Below are 15,426 nucleotides of genomic sequence, written 5' to 3' on the forward strand. Positions count from 1 at the left end.
ATCGCTTTTTAAATAATTTTAAGTCTGACCAGCCCAGTTCGTCTCAAACGAAGCCACATTCGTCGTGATGGGCTGTGCATACGAAAATGCCTCGAAGACTTCCGGTGTGATTTCGTATGATCCGGGATCATCAACCGTCATCACAGCATTGGGCATTCCACCTAATAGATGTGTTGCCGGCATCTGTGGCATCTCGTTCATCTGCGAGAGATCGAAGGTGGACACCGGTTGCTGCTGGAAAGCATTGTATCCAGGCATCATTGAGGCAGTTGTGTTCGGTGCTGTGGTGGTCGGTTGAGTGCCCATGGTTGCGCGGCTTTGTTGAAGCTGGTGCTGATGTTGCTGGCCTGGAGAGACGTGGCGAGAGGGGTTACTCTCCACGGATGGGGACTGACTCGTATGTGTTCGGGGTGGCGGTTGTTGTTGCTGTTGGGGCTGAGATTGGTGTTGTTTCTCAGTGGAGGCAGGTCGATTAATACCAATGTCGATCTGGAGTTTTTGGACCTCTAGGTATACAAGGTCGAGAGCGGTTGTGATGACGGGATTGGAGATTTTGACGCGCTCCAGGGCAAAGACACAAAACTTGAGCTTGTCTAGGGTGCCTGGAGCGGCGTACTTCAGGGCTTGAATTTCGAGGAGGAAGATCGAGGCCGCCGTGTAGATGCTGTACGCCAGAGACAAAACAACGTGGTTGTCGCCGAATGTCCGGCGGTACAGATCATATAATGATAGAATGGTCGTCGCCGAGGCCATGCACTGTACTAGGTGGTTTGTGTCATAGGAATCTTGGCGAGTCTTGAGCAGACTGCGAGAGCAAAGTATCGGACGGTGAAGCAGGATATTGATCGTGTGATATAGGCAGCTGGGAATGCGATGTTAGTATGAATGTGAGTGTTCCAGCATGAAATGGTAGACATACTTCAAGGTCATTATGTGGCTGGGAGGGCAATATGGCGGTAGTTCGGTAGCTAAAAGCTTCAAGTAGTCCGGTAGATCATCCCACCAGTCACTCAGGTTCCTGGACTGCTCCTGCACACAGTCGAAAAATTCTGCCTCGGTATTTTGACGCATGGGGTCATAAATATGGACCAAGATCTGGTTGAGTATCTCTGCCAGTCCGCACATCTTCATGAAGCACGAAGTGGAATGGGCTTGTGTGGGCGGATAGTGCGCCCCGTCAGGGAAGCTCACGCCGTGAGGAGTCCAGATCTCGATCTCGGAGGTATCATCCACTAAGGTATTGTCAGGACAATGGCCATGGTTTCCCATTCAATAACTTACAGATCATGCGTGGGGGGCTCACGCGCGAGTGTTGCATGGTTGGTGCCCGACCAAAGTATAATGAGACGATCTTATCCCAGAAATAGCAACTCCAGAAAAGTCGGTTGCGTATTTCGACATCTTCGTCGCTGAGCTGTGCCGCTCCGGGATACTTGCGACTGTCAATTGAGATGCCTAGATCGTCCAGTAAACGGAATGCCATGCCACTGTATAGCCAGGCTTGGGTCCGATTTCCGCGACCACATTCCTGGGCGCTGAGGAGCAGCAGTGTTTGGATCGTTGGGATGCCCGCATAACCAACTTTGAGTGAGTCGTGCAGCCCGGACACCGCACGCTGATAAAACAACGCACCGCCTTCGAAGGAGTCCAGCAGCGGACCGATCTGAGGTTCTGCCTTGCACCATCGTACCGAGTGAGAGAGAATGGCGTTCATTAGGATATCGGAGTAGTAAGGTCCATGGATTTTCATGTCTCCTGTCGTGTGAGGAAGTCAGCAAAGCCTGCATCAGCAAGAGAGGGGAACTCTAGATAGGAAGGCGACGAACGTGTAAAGGCCGGACGGTAGACAAAGTTGAAAAGTGGCTGAATCCAGCACCAATGGGAATCAAGGAGATATTGAAACGGCTCCTGCACGTCACATCAGTCTCGCATTCAGGCCAACCAGAAGCTGCGCGGATCAGAGCCTTACCGGCATTGCAGCCATCTGCTCGAAGGCCCGTTCTCGCCACGCACTGTTGATCAGTCGCTCCTTCCGGGCCTCGATTTCCTGTGCAAAATGGGACGTCGACGCGCTCTCGTTCACCAGCCCGCTGGGAAGTTGGAACAAACTGGTGGGGCCGTGGAAGGAGATGCGCCCGTCGTTTTCGACGTTCAGGCCATCAAAATCGCGGGCCAACTCCTGGCCATCGTCTTCGGTCTTGATCTTGCGGCCGGCGCTGGAACTGGACTCGGCTACCGACGCTGGCGAGCTCACCTTGCGCGTATCCACATCGGCCTGCTGCTTGGCCAGCGCATCCTCCAGCTGGGCGACTCGAGACTCGAGCTGCTTGGTATAGGATAGAGTGGGAGCTCTATAGGGCAAAAAGTGGGAGAAAGGATCAATCAGCCACCGTTTCCTCATGAGGAGGGAACGAAGATACCAGTGACGCGGCGGTCGCTCGGCGCGCACAGGGGCACTCACAGGCTGTAGACGCAGACCTCGCCTCTGGCGGCACATCGTGAACATGACGGACTAGCTCCGTTACACTTAACCTGTCCGGGGTCGTCAGTCCTCGTCATCGTCATCGAGCCGCAGAGCTCCGAGCTTGTTGACCCTATAGTCCAGCAGCTCGGAATCTGCCCGATTCTCCGCTCACCTTGCGCTTACGACAGGCCTCGCAGGAAAAAGCACTCTTCCGCGGGAGAGCGGACTTAAGAGGCACGTCGGCCATGCCTGAACCCTCGACCACCATCGAGACGATCACGGGGCGCGATGGCGACACGCGACCCCCATTGGAAACCTGGGGAGGGAGAGGGGAGGAAGGGAGAACGAAATTTCGGGGCCCAGCGTGGGGCGTTGGGCAATCGCGGGGAGGTTTTTTTAAGATTTCGCCAGTGGAGTTGCGATAGCGACGCGGACGGTGCTAGCGACGTTAGTGAGCTAAGGAGGAAGTGGGAGTGCCGCGATGTTCGGATCAGGTCAGCCCGGCAAGTCTTAGTCCAAGTTTAAGGCGTCGGGGGCAATCTTGACGAGCGGCCAATCGTCGCGGGGGGAGTTGCTGCTCCGGCTCCATCGCATGCGGCGATTTTCCTCGGCGCCGCCGTGTGGATGCGCCTCTTGTTGGCCTGTCGCCGGGCGCGGCCGATCCACTTGCTTCTAGCGTCGAAGGATGTCTCAGGGATCAACTTATGTAGGGAATGGTAGGGTAGGGTAATGGTGTGGTCGATTGATAAGCAGATCATGCCAAGCAGCACAGGAGCAGGGTTCCAACGATTGATATTGGATATGTGCGATCTATACAAAATAGCCCTAGGTATACAATGAACAATGAACAACGAGAAAAATGATGACAATGATGTAGCAAATGCGGATCAGGCCTAGACGGAAAGCCTATTCCCTATTTCTTGCCTTTCCCTTTGCCCTTTTGGTCTTTGCCTTTGCCCTTGCCATTGGTCTTCGGGGCATCGCGCTCCGTTTTGCCCTTCTTCCACCCGATGTTCCCCTCATGGCGCATCTTTGCATCGTCCATGCGCTTCTTATCCTTGTTGCTCAGCTTGATCTTATCCTTCTTGCTGGGCACATCCGGCGGTCCGTTCAGTTCCGCCCGTCCCAGCTTTTTGGCAGCGCGTTTCTGTTGCTCTGTCTCGAACCAGGTACGCTTCGGGCGGGACATGATCTCCGCCCCATGCTTCATCAGGTTCTCGCCCTTGGTGACCTGCATGTCGGCCTGCGCCATCTGCTTCTCGAGCTTCTCCTCCTCTAGCACCTCCTCGACTTCCCCAGCGAGATCCTCGGCCTTTTGGGCCCAGTCGTCCGCAATCGAAATCTCCACGACCCGGCTCACAATCTTGGCGCCCTGCGCCTTGCCGGCCTTGACGGCGGCCTTCACCACTTTGCGGTCGGGCTCGGCCGCGATCGTGCAGGCACGACCGGATCGACCAGCACGGGCGGTACGACCGACACGGTGTAGGTAGATCTCGTGGCTCTGTGGGGCCTCGTAGTTGATCACTGTCTCCACACCCTTGATATCCAGACCACGAGAGGCCAGATCCGTAGCCAGAAGGAAGGCCACCTTGCCATCACGGAAATTTTCCACGCTTTTAATACGCTGGATGCTCAGTTAGCAACGTAGTCTGTGGTTTCGTGGGTCCACCATAAAATGGAATTTCGAGAACTTACCTGTTCTTGGCTCATGCTACCGTGCAGTTCAGCAGCCTTCAATCCCAGCAGTCCAAAAATGATGCGCACCCGATGCGCTTCCTTCTTTTGGCGGAAAAAAATGATGACGCGTCCGGTGAAGATCTCCTTGCACAGATGCAAAAGGTAACCCAGTCGCTTATCTTCGCGACCGGGGCGAAGACGAACAAACTCTTGGGTCAGCGTCACCGCGGTCTGCTTTTTGGCGTCGACCTGCAGTCGGACGGGGCGATTCAATCCAACACGGATCAGCTTGTCGACAGTGTCGGTCATGGTGGCGGAAAATAGCATGGTCTGTCGCGACTTGGGGATCGTTGTGAGAATTTCGTTCAACTCGTCCGCGAATCCATCCTCCAGCATACGATCGGCTTCATCGAGAACCAAGATCTCCAAGGTATCAACAGTAAAGCTGGGCGAGTTGCGCATGTGATCAATGAAACGACCAGGCGTAGCAATAATCACGTCGGGGCGCTTCTTGAGAATGTTTTCCTGCTCACGCAGACTGAAACCACCGACCAGCTGACAGAAGGTGATATCGGTGAAAGTGGCGAGCTTGACGGCGACATTATAACACTGAACAGCCAATTCACGAGTAGGCATCAAGATCGCAACACGGCTGGTAGGAGTCTTGCGAGGGCGGAAGAGCAAACGTTCTAGGATGGGGACAATGAAGGCACCAGTCTTTCCTGAACCGGTCACGGCACTACCGACGATATCTTTACCCAATAGGGCAACGGGGACGGTCTTCCGCTGAATAGGTGTAGGGTCTGTGAATCCAACCGAGGCCAATCCTCGTAGAATGGGACGAGAGAGGTTGAAGTCTTGGAAGGTGCTCTTAGCCGCCGCCGCCGCGCTCTTTTCGTCGGTCTTTTCTTCGGGAGCAAAGAAAGCCTTGCGTTTTTCTTGCTCTTCCTCGTCCACCTCACTCTCGGCGTCGGAGTCATCGCGGTCCATGCCTCTGTCGTCAGGGTGGCCGACAGGGGTAGCGACAGAGTCGTTATCGGAGGCAGCGTCGTCGTCAGAGTCTTGGTCCTCCTCTCCTTCATCTTCGCTGTCTTCGGCGCCAGAGCCGACTTCAGGACCTTCAGCCTCACTCTCCTCTTCATCCTGGTCCACGCCCATGCCAAAACCGTCGTCTGCCATAAGCTCATCGTCGTCAAAATCCACGTTCACGTCACCGCTGACCTCCTCATCGTCGGAGTCCTCGTCGCTCTCCTCTTTTTGAGCCGCGGCATTCTTTTGCTTCTTGGAAGCCGCAGCCTCCTTCTTTGCGTTTCGTCGTGAGATAATGTCGTCGATATCCACCGCCTTTTTGTCCCCGCCTTTTTGTCTAGAGTCGTCGAGACCCCAGCCATCAAAGCCCTCCGTCACGCCGCGATTGGCAACACCACCGACGTCAAACTCGAAGTCGGGGTTCAGAGCACCATCGTCATCCCCTGCGCCCATTCCATCCTCTTCCTCGTCCTCTTCCTCTTCCTCTGACCCCTCGGGCACAGGCTCGGCCTTACCCTTCTTGCCCTTCACATTCTTGGCTTGTTGCTTTTGTTTCTTGTTCTTGGACTTGGGAGTCTCGGCCTCACGCTTGCGCTTCTTGTTGTCGACTGTCGATTCCTTTCCGTCAATCTCGTCGTTTTCTTCCTCGTCGTCGTCGAAGCGGGGAATATTTTCGTCGTCGGACAGCGTCAGGACAAAATCGTCGTCCTCAGCGGCACTCCGCTTTGTCGGTTTAGGAGCCATGGTATAGGCGAGAGTAGATGACCAATGTCAAAGATGTAGACGTAGGCCACTGGAGCTCTCGCAAAAAGAATTGGAGCGTTTTCAATCCCCAGACACGATTGCGCAAACCTCGAAACGAAATCAACAGCAGAAAAAAAAAGCTCCCCGGGCGGTCTGCGATAATTTGGATGACCTAAGCCGGAATTGGGCTGGGCGGTCCCGCTGTCTCCACTCCTCCTGGAGACATCTACACTACCAGGCCCATGAAGATTTTACTTCCTCGAGTTCCGCTGTGCTACCTGCAGTAAGCAGTAACTGAAGTCTTTTGATGTTCTCTGTTTCTCAACATCCGTCATTTCAACTTTCGATTGCACTGAGACAAGTCCCCACAGCAATGGGTTTTCAGGCCCCTCATTCTATTCAACAATTCCGCTTATCCTATTAGTATTATATTACCTCCGAGATTCCACGGTTTGCGATGTTTTCAAAATGCAGGGCTATCCTAGGTAAACTTCAAATCACCTCCTCGGAGAGCTCGAGAAATGCACCAGACGTTTGATCTAGATGACAAAGTTAGCATGTAACCAAATTCTAGGATTCTCGAAGCAACCAAACGGGGCCAATTGTCTCCGAACCACTTCGACCGTCTGTCCCATCAGGCTGGAGCCTATCTATCAGAAGTTGCATGGACAATGGCCACTGCTGGCTCTATGCAGGCGCATACAGAATTGCATACTTCAGCCTGGTGAGGTGGGGATTCATTACCATTTGACATTCAAGGGGTTTGGCTTATTATAGCATAGATAACATGGTTACTGATTTCATTTAAGGGTCACAACTGCACAAATTATGCCAGATAGGACGATACTGATGGGTATTTCTTGCAATTCCAGTCGACAAGAACACCGAGCTCGCTGGTTGTCTGTTCATAGTTAATCCTTAGGAATTCTTCACGTAGACAAACCTAAGCACAAGCACATAAAATAAAACATTACTATAACTTATGTTCTGATTGTCCTCCGGGATAATAGCAAAGGTGGTTGATTCCGTTTCCTGCTACTTGTGGTTCGAACCTTTCGCTCGAAATGAAGGATATTGTTATACAGCTCATTTCCCATGGACTGAAAATTCTCCGAAGGTTTTTATAACAATTTTGAGGCTACAGACTGTTGAACTTGGAGTGTCATAACAAAAGTATTCTCACCAGGCAGCGATGCCTCCTCCAGACAACAATACGGCCAAGTTACACCACGCGTTTCTGTCTCGCAACCGATTCCTCTTCGTTCCTGTTCTCTTTTCAATTTTTCTTGGTAAAGTTCTACACACTGCACAATTCATGTTTTGTGGAGTCGTGAGATGCTTGTTGATTGCGGCTTCAATTTCGAGGCCCCCATCGCGATCACAGGATGGGTTGAGTTTCCAATAAAATACACAATTAAAGATTGCCTAATTCAGTATTGTGTGGTATACAAATATATATGATCTATAGCACCGCGGTTTGATGCTGGACACCGTAATACCCTTCAGAGTTTCCACTCTCTTCGTATGTTGTGTTGCCGTTCTAGCAGATCCGATGCCAGGGCCGCAATGCACCCCACCAACCCCAGAACTTTTCCGCCTTCTCAACTCTTCCGACAAAATCGAAATAGGCCACGGGCCCATCGCCATGCTGTCTATATTGAGGAAAGCTCGTCTGAAGGACAAGGAGATGCGAATACTGATGCTGTGAGTCTGCTTTCTGCGAATCCAACGGCTGTGCTAATGGCCTTGGCCATAGGGGGCTAGACAATGCCGGCAAAACGACGATCGTGAAACGGATTATGAACGAAGATGTCACCTCAGTGAGCCCAACACTGGGGTTTATTATCAAAACGATTGATTTCATGGGGTTCGTCCGCTATCTCCACTTCCCCTATTTCATTTTCAGGCTCTCAACTAATTGCGTCTAGATACAAGCTCAACATCTGTGAGTCGTACAGCCCGGAGCGACCCGCACCGCACTGACTGTGAGCAGGGGATGTGGGCGGACAGAAGACGCTCCGATCGTACTGGAAAAATTACTTTGAAAAGACCGATACCTTGGTCTGGGTCGTCGATGCGACCGATCGATTGCGGGTGGAGGACTGTCGTGGGGAGCTGGCTGGTCTGCTCCTAGAAGAGGTATGCCTCCTGCGTCCCCACCGTTGCCGAATTAATCGGACTCCAAAACTAATGGTCGCCAGCGCTTGATGGGAGCCAGTCTCCTGGTTTTCTTGAACAAAACCGATGTGGAGCATTGTATGACCGAAGATGAAGTGCGCGAGGTGAGTATTGATTGTCAATGGAGTCCACTCGCATAGGCCATAAGCCGGTCTTGACCGATCTCTAACAACTTGACGATTCACAGCGCCTGGGCTTGGATTTGATCAAAACACATAAGTGGACTATTCTTCCATGCAGTGCCATGACAGGCGCAAATCTCCATGAAGGCTTGGAATGGGTAGTACAGGATGCCAAAGACCGACTATTCCTGTATTAGATTTGATTTGGTCAACTAATTCATGGTGAGTTGTCTCGCACACGCACCAACCATGTCTGGGCAGTCGACCCTGGAATACCCATCCTTCGATTGTTTACATTTTCAATATCAATATGGTCATCCTATGTTCTTTCCCTTGGTCCGATAACTGCTTCATTGGTGCACGGCCGCCCGGCTACCGTTGCGGTCTTCCTGACAATAGGATCCCTGTGATTGCGCCACGGTTGGATTTCAATCTGATCGGTCCAAGAAACTTCCATGCGGTGTAGTGCGTCCGATGCAAGTTTTTATCCGACCACGAAGTTTTGGACTTCATCCCATCCGTGAATAAAGGGGGATTCAACTCGTGTGATGTTTGTTCAGTCGGATCCTCGACACCGGGAAGCCGCATGATGCCGAAGATATATATATTTTATCATGAAACAATCATCACGACAGAATCGTTCCCGAAACAACTTAAAAACCCCCATTTTGATTACATCATGGCCTACAGTAGCGTGTTGCTTGCAGGGGGTTTTGATCTCAAATTTGATTTCTGATTTGCGACGTTCCGGCTATACTTGATTTGTATGTTGCTGCAAGGCATGGATTGATAGATCGAATCTGGCGCGATAGTGTCATTGAGTGCGCTTGAACAATCTTTTTTTGTCGGCCTGACTTCGGGAATCACCAGAAAAATCGTAAAATCCGGAATCGGGCACTCTGGCGTCCCATGGGTCCCAAGTCCGCCTGCGGGGCGCGAACCTGGAAGCGATCCGCTCCACAAACCGGCAGTAAACAAACAGCGCCGCTGGTTGCCACACGGCATGCCTGAGCTCGATCGGGGTTTGCGCGTACATCAAAAAGTATTGTAAAACAAAAAGAACAAAAAACACAAAAAAAGTATATTGGCGTACATGTCCAAGTACCGAGGGCTGAAGGGATGGCCGATCGGAGCCAATAATCACGGACGGATCGTGTCCATCCCCATTTAATTTAGGCAGGGCGGAGAACACCTCAGCCCTTCTTCCGCTCTGCCATTCTTCCCCATCACAACTCCTCGTCTCGCTCAGCACCAGGTCCCTCTTTCCACTGGGCCTACCTGCGGCGACGCGCGACGGATCATGGCGACGAACCTTGAAGGATCGGAGGACGTGAACGACTTTCTGCAGCGCATCCGCGGACTCGGCGACCAGCGCGACAAGGAAGATGAGGAACGCACCAAGAAGCTAGAGGAGGATATTCTGCAGGGCCGCAAGGAACGACAGGCCCGCCGAGCTGGTGAGTTCAGAATCTCACCTTGGGGAATTCTAGATGGCGCGCTCGTTTTGGGAGACCGCAACTTTCGGGGCCCCGCGCCGTCATGGCCTGGTTGACCCCACTCATGACTCCCACGATACTAATGCCCTGACGATGATAGAGCGAGCACGATCAATTGCCGGCTCGCCCACATTAAATCCCTCGAGACTAAGTGCTTCCTCTCTCGGACAACCATCGATCGATCCCCCAGAGCACCTTGAGCCCACTTTGCAGACCCAAGACCCAGAAACAGCCACAGCGGAAACAGCCAAGTTGAGTCAGGAGAGAGAACCACTGGATGCCGACAAGCGACGGGGATCGGTTCAATCCTCGGAACCAGAGTCCCCAACTCGGGCTCTGCCGACTTTGTCACGAAGTCGAACGGGGACTTTGTCATGGCAGCAACGCCCGGGCTCGCGTGATTTCGGCAACAGGTCCCCCGGCTCGACATCTCCAACTCGCTCCAGTCATCTCAGAAATACCTCCACTGCATCTGATCAAGACCAGTTGTCTCGTGGCCAGATTACCCAATCTCTCTCGTCAAAGGACCCGTCTTGGTCTCGACAAACCCCGGACCCTGGGCTGAGCTCGCCCGCGCACCGAAAGCCTGAAGAACAGACAGAAACCGGGGCAGATTTGGGTGCAAGTCAAGAGCTGCCAGACCTAAGCCGCGAATCAACAGCAGAGCTAGATCACCGGTCAGAAAAAGCTGGGGATGCATCGCCGTCCCCACCGCGAACCGCGTCTACAGTTGAGGAGAGCAGCTTCCACCACCGATTTTCGAGCGTTTCATCGGTATCTCCAGCGACCGGACTGGGGTCTCCTGTAACACTGTCAGATGCTCCCAAGCTCGACCCGCCCCAGACTGAAGGGCCCACCGAAGAGCCCATGTCTGCATCCCCCACCCAGCGGCGAATGTCTCCCGAACGGTCTCGATCAACCTCACCGACGAAGGGCCTCGGCGGCTTTGTCCAGAGTGCGATGATGCGAAGATCGGATAGTGTGTCAAAGCGGTGGAGTGCCCAAATCCCGCAGGGTCTCAGTCGCAGCAACTCGATTGTCTCGAATCGTAACAGTGTTGCGGCCCCTAGCTTGACGGCCAGTGTCAGTGACCTGGCACCCAAAACTGATTTGCAAAAGAGTCCGGAGACCTCATCGGTGCCTAACCAACGCCCTGGGTCGAGTCATAGCGAGGCAACTGTGGTGCGCCCCGCAGAGTCTACCGAAAGACCTACAACCCCTTCAAATCCTCGAAAACTCTCCACCAGCCGTCAGGAGTATAGCCCGAGCAGACCTCCCTATTATGGCCACACCCGTTCCACCAGCTCGATGACTGCTGACAGCCAGAGTGCCGAAACCTCCTCTCCGTTCGTCTCACGAACTATGGACCCCAGACGTTGGAGCCCCCAGAAGGCCTCCTGGTTAGAAAGCGCCCTGAATCGACCTCCCGAGTCTCCCAGACACCAGAAGCAACCGTCGCAACCTGCCTGGCAAAGAGAACGACAATCACGGGGTAGCGTTGATATGGGCCGCTTCAAGGAGGTGAACCCGGTTGGATTGATGCGCACACCTCCCCCGGGTGGGCATTTCAAGAAACCCAGTATTTCCGGAGCCCCTTCGATCTATGGTAGCCCCAGTGCCACCAGAACCAGGGAGACTGCACCCAGTTCTCCGACCCCCGGCGCAGACAAAGAATTGTCGTCTCTGAAACGAGAGCCTGTGACCGAAGAGACGAAGGAACTATCGCCTGTTGCACCCGCATCCGAGCCCGCATCCGAGCCCGCATCCGAGCCCGAGTCCAAAGCCAAACCCGAGCTTCAGTCGAAAATATTGCAGACCGAGACTGATGCTCCACCTGAGCCAGCCAGCCAGCCCGAGCCTAAGGTTGTAGCTACACCTGAGCCCGAAACTACGCCCGAAGCGACTCCAGAACCTACACCTACCCCCGGTCCCGAGCTCGTACTCGAACCCGAGCCAGTTCGTAAGCCAGCGCCTTCTGCTCTGACGCTCAAACCGAATTTCTCGCTTCCCACGCGCGACCCGATGTCGCCTCGAACAGCGAAGCCGCCACAATCGCCTGTGATTGATTTTCGAGCAAACCTGCGTAAGCGCGAGGTTGCAAAGGACACCGGACCGCAACAAGAGCCAGAGTTCAAGAATGTGTTTGGCAAGCTTAAAAAGACTGAAACTCGCAACTATGTCGCTCCAGATGAGCTGAAGAACAACATTCTTCGGGGAAAAGCTGCCCTGCATGTTACTGGTGGACCCAAGAAATCAGAGCGAGTCGACGATTTCAAGGACAGTCTTGTCAAGCAAAAGGAAGCGATGAAGGCCGGCGGGGGGTCCATCCGACGGAATACTGCAGGGGAGCAAGACGCACCGGAGAAGCTTCCTACTGCGGTACCTGAAGCCATTGCCAAGCGCAACTTGATGTCAAAGTCGGGCAGCATCAGATCACCAACCCGTGAGAAAAGCTCTTCCGTTTCTGGGGACAATGGCTCCTCGCCGACTTCCCCAGTTTCCTTGCCGTCTGTATCCCCGCCTGCTGCCAATGAGACTGAGCAGCACTATGTCACTTCGCCAATGACAAGCGAGTCCAAGGCGACTGAGGCTGAGCCGAATGACAGCCCAAACCTCGAGAGGGATGTCACAACGGAGGAGTCACAGCCAGCTGTAACAGCAGACTGCCACCCCATAGGGGAGGCGATCAGCTCAACTCCTGACTCGCCCTCGCCAAAAGTAGCGGAGGATTCGACTCCAGCTGCAACCCCGTGCTTGGCTGCTAAAGGGAAACTTGCAGGCCGTATCAACCCTGCGTTAGCAGGCCTCCTATCCCGAGGTCCCCCGGCTGCCAACGAGGGATCGAAAAGGGAGCCGGTTATGCCCCTCTCGAACTCTGGTGAAAGCTCGCCTTCATCGTCATCTTCGTCCCTTACCCATATGACGAAGGGTCGCGCTCGGGGACCCAAGAGACGGCTTCCTAAGGGGACTGCTGCTCCACCTGTCTCATCCACCCAGGATACTATGGAGGTGGGTGCAATTTCGTCTCTCGAAGTCACAAGCCCCCCGACTGCCCCTGAACCTGTAGTCCCCTCAGAAGCCAAGACGAAGAGCCTGTCAGACAACACTTTCATTCTCGATACTGAAAACGCCCCAACAGAGAGCCCCGTCGACAAGCCCTTGCCGCCAGTGAAATCCAGCTTCCAGGATGCTCTCACCAGCGGACTGCAACAGAGGCTGCGGAATGTACCCCCTTCTCCTGTGTCCACAAGAGGGCCCGATATGCTTTCGCCAAGTGAAAAGGAAAACGCAACTCCCACCCAAGAAATGGGGTCGCCGGGAGCAGTGAGCCCATCCAGTGGACCCCCTGTTCCGCCAAAACCCCTTCAGTCGCTTTCACCTTCTCCATCGCCATCGACACCTGCACAAAAGCCGCAGTGGGCCCGGCAAGCTCGGTATGCTTCTACTTCTCCGTCACCCCTTCGGACCAGTTATGGCGAGAATCGAATGGAACAGCCGACACCGTCGATGCAAAGGATCATTCCCGGGGTGACAGTTGCAGACTCTTCTCCTCGATCCAGCACCCAGTACTCGCCTCCCGTTCCTCGTAAGGGGTCCGACATTTCTCTCGATAAACCTTCTGATCCGCATCGCCTGTCACGGAAAATGTCTGCTCCATCACTGGTTGCGCAAGCTGCAGATGCTCGCGAATTCATTGCTCGGTTCTTCAAGTCATTCCCCAACCCTCGAGACCGCATGGACATTGATCCACAACTCATGTTGATGGGCCAAGTGGACACTATGAAGATCAGAACCATGAAACGTCAAATCTGGGAGCTCACTGGGGATGGCAAGCGGCAAGAGCTGCCAGCGAACCAAGAGTACGTGCTGTATGAGGGAAGCATGTACCTGTGTGTGCATTTGTTCGAAGCACAAGAGAGCAATCACTCGGAAGTGTACCTCTGGTGTGGAGATGACGTTCCGGGAGGTGCGCAAGACGATGCGCAGGTTTTCGCAAAGAAGATCGCCCGTGATAATAGCTGCAAGTTGGATGTCATTCGTCAAGGCAGAGAGCCTATGCGATTTATGCAGGCGCTCGGAGGTATTATGATCACACGCCGTGGGTCTAGCTCCCGATCCAACGCTTCGGCTCTGTACATGCTCTGTGGCCGGAAGCACCTGGGCCAAATGGCCTTTGATGAGGTTGATTATTCTTTGCGCAACCTCTGCTCTGGGTTCCCTTTTGTTATCTCCGCCCCCTTCGGCAAGCTGTATCTATGGAAGGGCAAAGGAAGCAGCCCCGAAGAAACCGGTGCAGCCCGTCTCATAAGTATGGATCTGGGCCTCACTGGAGAATTCGAGGAGGTTGATGAGGGCCAAGAACCGGAGAGCTTTTTCGAAGACTTTGCGGGAACCAACGAGCGCAACCCGCTCATGGCCTCTGAGTACTGGCAGCTCAAGCCCAAGTATGATCACTTCCGCACGCGACTGCTGAAGGTGGACCACGAAATGGGTCAACCGTCTCGTTTCTGGATGCGTCGTCCGGGCTCGGGCTCACCGGTTGTTCGACCGAACGATACCGTACGAGAAATTGAACCGTTTTGCTACAAGGACTTGACCGAACGAGATGCTTACGTTCTCGATACGTTCTTCGAGATCTATGTGTAAGTCTTCAGCTCCAGCAGTGAAACAAAGAAAAAAATGGTTACTAACTTTTATAATAGCATCATCGGTGAACACGCATCTCAAAAGTCAGCCGAGTTTGCTTCCGCTGTCGTCTTTGCTCACGAGTACGGAATTCTCGCAGCTTCACTTCAAGACCGACCGTTTATCCCAAAGAGCTTTGTTGCCCTCGGTGGCGTCCCGGATCGCTGCCAGAGCGCTTTCCGCAAATGGGACCAGCTTTCCCTGCATGCGCCTGTCGTCTTTCCACTGGATGTTGCGATCGAGGCAATCCGATCCCCGGAGAGGGGTTAAATCTAACTGATGCTGAGATTTCCTGAATTTCTTCATCTTTTCAAATTTTCACTGTGTTCTATTTTTATTTTTTAGTCTTACCCTCGGGTGGGTATCTGTGTCGTTCTATTCTTATCTTTCTCTGTGCATATTTCGGTTAGTATGGAGAACATTCGTGGGAGGGCAGGAGTCTTTTATTCTTCGGTGTACTGTACCCTAGAGGAGCATGGCGGGAGCATCTGGGATGTACATCTAAAGCCTGAAATATTTTTATTCAGATCATCGTGTGCAACACTTGTGATATATGTGTAAATGGTCGAAATGTGAAGTGAAGTTGTCCACTGGAGCGTAAAGGGCCTTGGACTGGTAGGAAAGAACTAGGAGTCCGAAAGACTATGAGGGCATGTCCACTTCAGGACTATTCCAGCACGTATTGGCAAGCGGAGCGCCATTGACTTTCGGCGGTTATCCCAGGGGCTTTCCGATACCGAAAACGCCAACGGCGATAGTAAAACACTAGTTGCTTCACTCAGTGCTAGATCGGAAGCGAAAATGGCTAACAAAATCCACTGGCAGGTGTTGGCGAGACTCGCATACGGGCGTCTACTAACCGCTTCTGACTGGTCAATGGTGTATTTATCAGTCCATCTTTGTCCAAGACTCCAAGATTGGGTTGGTTCATGCATGGGACTTTTGCATGGCCAGACAGGAGAGAACACCCTCACCTGCCTCGCCGGCTATTCCTCTGCTCTACTTATGCTCTTCTCTCCCCGATGTCACG

At 53.3% G+C, this 15,426-nt stretch overlaps 3 protein-coding genes across 3 annotated transcripts; 2 read left to right on the forward strand and 1 right to left on the reverse strand.

Annotated features, from left to right (window-relative positions):
• Positions 1-18: 18 nt before the first annotated feature.
• Positions 19-5,914, reverse strand: drs1 (putative ATP-dependent RNA helicase DRS1; the record flags this gene model as incomplete). Its single annotated transcript, XM_056620482.1, has 8 exons — positions 19-862; positions 920-1,215; positions 1,304-1,755; positions 1,827-1,908; positions 1,970-2,351; positions 2,479-2,532; positions 3,472-4,088; positions 4,160-5,914. The coding sequence occupies 8 exons, from the start codon at positions 5,912-5,914 to the stop codon at positions 19-21; spliced, it is 4,482 nt and encodes a 1,493-aa protein (XP_056471288.1).
• Positions 5,915-7,466: 1,552 nt separating this feature from the next.
• N7532_007991 (ADP-ribosylation factor-like protein 2) lies at positions 7,467-8,411 on the forward strand (the record flags this gene model as incomplete). The annotated part of the gene is made up of 6 exons (XM_056620483.1): positions 7,467-7,618; positions 7,671-7,781; positions 7,843-7,859; positions 7,908-8,053; positions 8,116-8,196; positions 8,280-8,411. 6 exons carry the CDS (start codon positions 7,467-7,469, stop codon positions 8,409-8,411), a joined length of 639 nt encoding a protein of 212 aa, XP_056471289.1.
• Positions 8,412-9,514: 1,103 nt separating this feature from the next.
• N7532_007992 (putative gelsolin repeat protein) lies at positions 9,515-14,666 on the forward strand (the record flags this gene model as incomplete). Its single annotated transcript, XM_056620484.1, has 3 exons — positions 9,515-9,671; positions 9,811-14,353; positions 14,414-14,666. 3 exons carry the CDS (start codon positions 9,515-9,517, stop codon positions 14,664-14,666), a joined length of 4,953 nt encoding a protein of 1,650 aa, XP_056471290.1.
• Between the last annotated feature and the right edge of the window lie 760 nt (positions 14,667-15,426).

The sequence above is a fragment of the Penicillium argentinense genome, assembly GCF_028826775.1.
Source record: "Penicillium argentinense strain IBT 30761 chromosome Unknown utg000009l_segment0_segment0, whole genome shotgun sequence".
NCBI lineage: Eukaryota > Fungi > Ascomycota > Eurotiomycetes > Eurotiales > Aspergillaceae > Penicillium > Penicillium argentinense.